Source organism: Impatiens glandulifera, chromosome 5 (genome assembly GCF_907164915.1).
Source record: "Impatiens glandulifera chromosome 5, dImpGla2.1, whole genome shotgun sequence".
Lineage (NCBI taxonomy): Eukaryota > Viridiplantae > Streptophyta > Magnoliopsida > Ericales > Balsaminaceae > Impatiens > Impatiens glandulifera.
In genome coordinates, this window is record NC_061866.1 from 15,019,403 (window position 1) to 15,026,256 (window position 6,854).

Genomic DNA, 6,854 nt, shown 5'->3' on the forward strand with positions numbered 1-6,854 from the left:
CAGTATTCTCTTTTCATCTTTGTTTCTTCTTTCCTCTAACCTTGAATTCTCTTCTCATACTACTTTTGTTGTGCTTGATTATAGAATTCCAAACTCGTTCCTAGCAATCAAGATCCTATTTCTTGAAATAAAGAACTCAGAAAGCTAAGTTATAATTCAAGCTTAACATATTAGTATAATAGCTGGACGATTCTCCAAATGGTAGAAACTCGCCAGCAGTCAGAAATGGATGCTCTTAAGGCCCTTATTGAAAATTTGTCCCAACAGACAACTGCTATGCAAGATGCAATAGACCGAAGATTGGATGCGGCTGAAGAACGAATGGCAGCCTTTGAGAGCGGGGCGTCTGGAAATGGGCAAGATCCCCGCCACAGACCCTACGATGATAATTCTTGCCACGGTCCTTCCTCGTTTAGGCCCCAACACCCTGGACAGAATCGTGACACACACTATGTTCCTCCAACCCTGCTAACCAAGGTCAACTTTCCTCGGTTTGATAGGTCCTATGTGGAGGGTTGGCTAATATCCGCCGAGAAATTCTTCAGGGTGGACAAGACTAGGGATGCCACTAAACTAGAAATTGCAACCATTCACTTTTCTGGCGAAGCAAGAATGTGGTATGGATCTTATCTCCAGAACCGCAACCATATGAAAGCCTTATCGTGGGACATATTCAAGAGAGACCTTATGACGCAATTCAGGCCCTCTATACATGATACTCCAATGAGAGAATTAATGAATCTGAAACAGGTTGGTTCTATTCACAAATACAATCTACAATACATGTCAATCTCTCAAAAACTCTACAGCATGCCAAGGGAATACGTTATAGATTGCTACTTGTCCGGTCTGAGGGAGGAGATTGCAAAATGCATTAGGTTGCGTTTTCCTGAATCTGTAAATGAAACCATGGACATGGCTAAGGTCCAAGAAGCGACATATAAATCCCTAATGAGCAGCGGACACTTATACAACACTGAACCACCGCTACTTCCCAGTCCAATCAATGTTAAACCAAGTTGGCAAAGCATGAACAGAACTCCATACATCAAGCCAAGCTCATCTTATGGATCCTCATCAAGTGAAAACCAGTGCAAAATTAAGCAATTAGACCCCGTCTCAATAGATGAAAAGAAAAAGAAGGGACCATGCTACACTTGCGATGAAAAATGGCAGCCCAACCACAAGTGTAAATCAAAGTTATTCATGGTCTCGGCCAATGACCAAGAAAGCGTCCCAATTTTCCAAGAACCTGCTCTAGAGATAATCTTTAATGACTCCCCTTTGCAGCTTGAAGTAGGGGAAGAGCCTGCCATTTCGCTACATACTTTAAACGGTTCAAAAATTTCCAAACACTTCAGATTCTTGGCAAGATCGGAAACCTGCCAGTTGTGATTTTAATTGTCACGGGAAGCACTCATAACTTCATTAATAATAGGATAATGAAGAACATTAGCCATAACATCCTTCCCACCCAGGTGCTATCGGTTCGAGTGGTAGACGGCTCTAACATTCTATGCTCTAGCTTTTGCCAAGATCTGAAATGGTCTATGGAAGGTAAATATTATCAAACAAACATGAAAGTGATGACCATGATAGGGTACAATATTGTGTTGGGCATCGAGTAGCTGATTACTCTAGGTCCTTCCAAATGGGACTTTGAAAAACTAACCATTTCTCATGAAAATGAAGGGATAACCACAGTCTTGTAAGGTATATCCCATACCACTTAGAAAAGTTATTAAAGAAAGGCAATGTTTCTTCCATGGTCCAAATAAGAAGTGAAAACGAAGCACAATTTTTCTCACTCACTACAATGGCACAAGAAGATATTCCTGAAGACCTTCAGAAAATGCTAGATGACTTCATCCCAATATTCCAGCAACCTAAAGACTTACCACCAGCCGGGGAATAGGATCACCGCATCCCACTAAAGGAAGGCACAGAAGTTGTATGCTTACGTCCTTACCTGTATCCTTCCTTGCAGAAGACAAAAATTGAACATTTGGTCAACGATATGCTGGAAAGGAGAGTTATAAGGAGAAGCCACAACTCTTTTTCCGCCCTTGTGGTACTGGTCCGAAAGAAAGACTTATCCTAGAGAATGTATATTGATTATAGGCGGCTAAACTCAGCAACCATCAAAGATAAATTTCCTATCCCGGTCATTAAAGAATTAATGGAAGAATTGTATGGGTCCAGGTTCTTTTCCAAGCTGGATTTGCGTTTAGGGTTCCACCAGATAAGGATGCACCCAGGTGACTGCCACAAAAAACATTCTAGACTCACGAAGGTCTGTATGAGTTTTTGGTGATGCCCTTCGGCTTAACCAATGCTCCATCCTCCTTCTAAAGCTTCATGAACGCAACCATGAAACCATTCCTAAGGAAGTTTGTGCTAGTATTTTTTATGACATCCTAATATACAGCCCGAACTGGAAGGAACATATCTAGTACTTACATAAGGTACTTTCAATATTGCAACATAACAAGTTATTCTTTAACAGGGGAAAATGCAATTTTATGTGCAAGCAAATTTCCTATCTTGGCCATATTCTTGACGAGAATGATGTAGCCCTTAATCCAGCGAAATTAAAAGCAATGAGCACATGGCCAATTCCAGAATCTCCTAAGCAATTGAAAGGGTTTCGTGGTTTGACCGGATACTATAGAAGATTTATAAAAGGCTACGGCTCCATAGCACGACCCCTTACTGCCCTGTTGAAAAAAGGTCGGTTTGTATGGAATAAAGAAGTTGAAGATGCATTTATGTTGTTGAAACAAATAATGCTTTCCCCTCCGGTCCTGGCGCTTCCAAAATTCAATATTTCCTCTGTAGTTGAGACCGATGCAAGCGGAGCTGGTATTGGGCAGTATTAAAGCAAGGCAATTGAACTATAGAAGTTACCATCATCCACGTATGAAAAAGAGCTGATGGCCTTGACCTTTGCGGTGGAGAAGTGGAGATCCTACCTTAGATACAAGCAATTCATTGTGAAGATCGGTCATGAAGCTCTCAAATACTTGTTGGAACAAAGAGTTCAAACCCCGACACAAGAAAAATGACTATACAAGTTGGTGGGATACAATTTTGTTGTTCAATATAAAAGGGGAAAAGAAAACATGGTGGAAGATGCTTTGTCTAGTCGGGTAGCATGGGTCCAATGTGCAGGAATTTCGGTCTATCACACTACCATCCAGAAACAAATTCATGAAAACTATGAAGAAGATCCCAACTTAGCCAAAGTAATTTTTGAAATTCGTGTTAATGCTGATTCTCACCCTGAATACTCATATGACCAAGGGATGTTAAGAAAAAGGGACCGACTGGTGGTGGGAAAGAATAACTATCTCAGAAATACCTTAATTGAAGCCATGCATTTGGGAGCAGAAGGGGGACATTCAGGGACGCTGGTCACCTAGAAGAAAATGCAGCTAGTTTACTCTTGGCCAGGGATGTTTAAAGATATTAGAGAATTAGTTCGAACCTGTGAAGTTTTCCAAAGAATAAATCTAATAACTCAGCGTATAAGGGTCTTCTTCAGCCCTTAGAAATCCGCAATCGATTTTTGGAATCGGTCTCCATGGATTTCATTGAAAGCTTGCCTAAGTCAAAATGTAAAAGTGTTATATTTGTGGTAGTTGACAGACTATCGAAAATGACCCACTTTATGAGTCTATAACACCCTTTTGTTGCCCGGACAGTAGCTGAATTATTTGTGGACAATGTTTCCAAGCTCCACGGAATTCCAACAACCATCATCAGCGATTGGGGCAAAGTGTTCTTAAGCACCTTCTGGCAGGAATTCTTAAGTATACAAGGAGTAAAGCAAGCTTTATTCTCAGCCTATCACCCCTAGACGGATGGCCAAACCAAGATAGTCAACAAATGCTTGGTTACTTATCTACGCTGCATGGATGGCCAAACTCCGAAAGATTGGGTACACTGGTTTCCCTTGGCTGAATGGTGGTATAATACTAATTTCCATACAACAATACAAACAACACCTTTCGAAGCAATATATGGATACTCCCTCCTATCCATACACCGTATGTAGCTGGAGACTCAAGAGTGGAAGAAGTGGACGTATCATTAACAGCCAGGGAAGCCACACTCCAACTCATAAAATTCCATTTGAAAGGAGCCCAGAATCGTATGAACCAGCAGCAGGACAAAAAGAGAAAAGATGTCACATTGCAGGTGGGTAGCTGGGCATTGGTGAAGTTACAGCCATATAGACAACGCTCGGTCCAGAAGTTATTCCACATGCTCTCACCAAAGTATTTTGGGCCATTTTAAGTGTTGGAAAGGATTGAGGAAGTTTCTTACAAGCTGGAACTCGAGATCAACGGTCGAATCTTCTATAATGACACATGGCGAAAACCCATTGGAAAGCCTCTATAGTACAAATGTACAACAGACTCTAAGCACCAGGATCATGGCCGTACCAATTTGGTAGTGCGCCGAATATTCTTCTAGTATTGTCCTGCAAAAACAAGTAGTGGGAAGAATATTTACGTACGTGACATTAGTTCATTGGTTGCAACTGACTGTCATACTGATCTGCACGGAATAGTGGAGCATGATAGGATCGGCTTTAGCGATAGAGACGGGGGTCTGGCTATTGATGAAGGCTAATAAAAAACGGTTTGAAAGAAATCGTGTTAGGAATTTAATTCGCTTTCTATTCTACGCAAACACTTGTAAACACTTGAAACAGAATCAAGGCGGAATTGTTTACTTGGATTTGAAGCTCAAGATGAAGAATGAAAAGATGATAGGAATGAAAGAACACAACAGTTTGTTTATGGATGTTTGGAGAAGCTCTCATACGTCACCCTGTTTCCAACCACTGGAAGGATTCACTATAATATGGTTCGAATCAAATACAGTTTGCACACACTTAGCTCACTGTTGAACAGAACACACTCTTGTTCAATTTACAAGATGAAGAATATCACTCAGCTAACGGTGTTTTTGATTCTAGATCTCTCTTGATTCACACACAGTACAATCAGGAAAGCAACTTCACAGTATGAATGTTCAAAACATTAATTGCTTGGTAGTTCTTCTCAGATAGTATTTCTCTCAATTGATCGAATGGCTGGCTTGCAAGATGATCGAGAGATTTTTTCAATCATTAGTTTGTCCATTGTCCTTAAGATTTGATAAATACTGGGCAGAGACTAACGGTCGAATCTTTAGAATGATATGTGGCACTCTTCCATTGGAAAGCCTCCATAGTACACAGCAGGTTCTGAGCACAAGGATCGTGGCCGTACAATAACTGGTAGTGCGCTGAATATTCCATCAGGGATGTACCTGCAAAACAAGTAATATGAGGGAAATTCTCTTACGTGACATTCGTTGGTTGGTTGCATATAACTATCGTACTAATCTTCACTAGAAAGTGGAGCAGGAGTAGAGTACAACTATATCACGTGGGTAGGCGGGTGCGAGCTTAAGCATACTGCTTAAGCTTAGCATTAGATGTATTTCAGTTAGACGACCTTGTCTAATTAAATCAAACATCCCCGTCTAAGAACAGAATCCATTAGACCGTCTGGTCTAATGGGATTAGACTTACGTCTAATTACAATCACTTCAGACTAATCTGAAGGAGATAGACTACACGTCTAACTTTCACTAATTAGACTTCACGTCTAATCATTCACAAACTATTAGACTGCACGTCTAACTCCACTGAGTTAAACTGCACGTCTAATTCTGGTTCTACTTCAGACTTGTTTGAAGGAGTTACACTACACGTCTAACTTTGTCTTTCTATTAGACTACACGTCTAACTCCACGAGTTAGACTACACGTCTAATTACAGTTCAATTCAGACTTGTCTGAAGGAGTTGGACGTCCTCGTATAACTTTCACAATACATTAGACTGCACGTCTAACTCCATTGAGTTAGATTGCACGTCTAATTCCGTATACATTAGACTGCACGTCTAACTCCACTAAGTTAGACTGCACGTCTAATTCCGTATACATTAGACTACACGTCTAACTCGGCTGAGTTAGACTGCACGTCTAATTCCAAATATATATTAGACTGCACGTCTAATTACGAATATATATTAGACTGCACGTCTAACTCCGCTGAGTTAGACTGCACGTCTAATTCCGAGATCTATTAGGCTGTGCGTCTAACTCCACTAAGTTAGACTGCACGTCTAATTCTGAGATCTATTAGACTGCACGTCTAATTACGAGATCTATTAGACTGCACGTCTAACTCCACGAGTTAAACTGCACGTCTAACTCCACGAGTTAGACTGCACGTCTAATTATGGATTTCATTAGACTGCACATCTAACTCCACGAGTTAGACTGCACGTATAATTATGTGCATCTAATGCCAAATCGGTCTAATGAGCCTCATTAGAGCCAAGTCTCATGAAATATGATTTCGATACACCTGCATCAAAGCGCATAAATCATTTCTTCATCAAAATCCCAATAGTCAAACTATTTCAACAAATAGTCAAAATAATTTGACCCAACAGAGTAGGAGTAGTATACAGTTAGTTGATCGTGGGTAGACGGATGCTAGCTTCAAGCAACTAATTAAACATAGCATTAGACGTTTTTCACTTAGACTAACAAGTCTAATGAAGTTAGACGCCCCCGTCTAATAACAGGATCCATTAGACCACCTAGTCTAATAGGATTAGACTACACGTCTAATTACAGTTCCCTTTAGACTAATATAAAGGAGTTAGACAGCACGTCTAACTTTCATTTGTTAGACTGTACATCTAACTACGCTTCCCTTCAGACTGATCTAAATGAGTTAGACTGCAGGTCTAACTCTCATCTGTTAGACTGTACGTCTAACTACG

General features: G+C 40.6%; 1 protein-coding gene across 1 annotated transcript; it reads left to right on the forward strand.

The window, feature by feature from the left end:
* The first annotated feature begins 1,442 nt into the window (after positions 1-1,442).
* Positions 1,443-2,879, forward strand: LOC124939058 (uncharacterized mitochondrial protein AtMg00860-like). Its single transcript, XM_047479570.1, has 4 exons — positions 1,443-1,478; positions 1,988-2,071; positions 2,203-2,258; positions 2,507-2,879. The coding sequence occupies exons 1-4, from the start codon at positions 1,443-1,445 to the stop codon at positions 2,877-2,879; spliced, it is 549 nt and encodes a 182-aa protein (XP_047335526.1).
* The last annotated feature ends 3,975 nt before the right edge of the window (positions 2,880-6,854 follow it).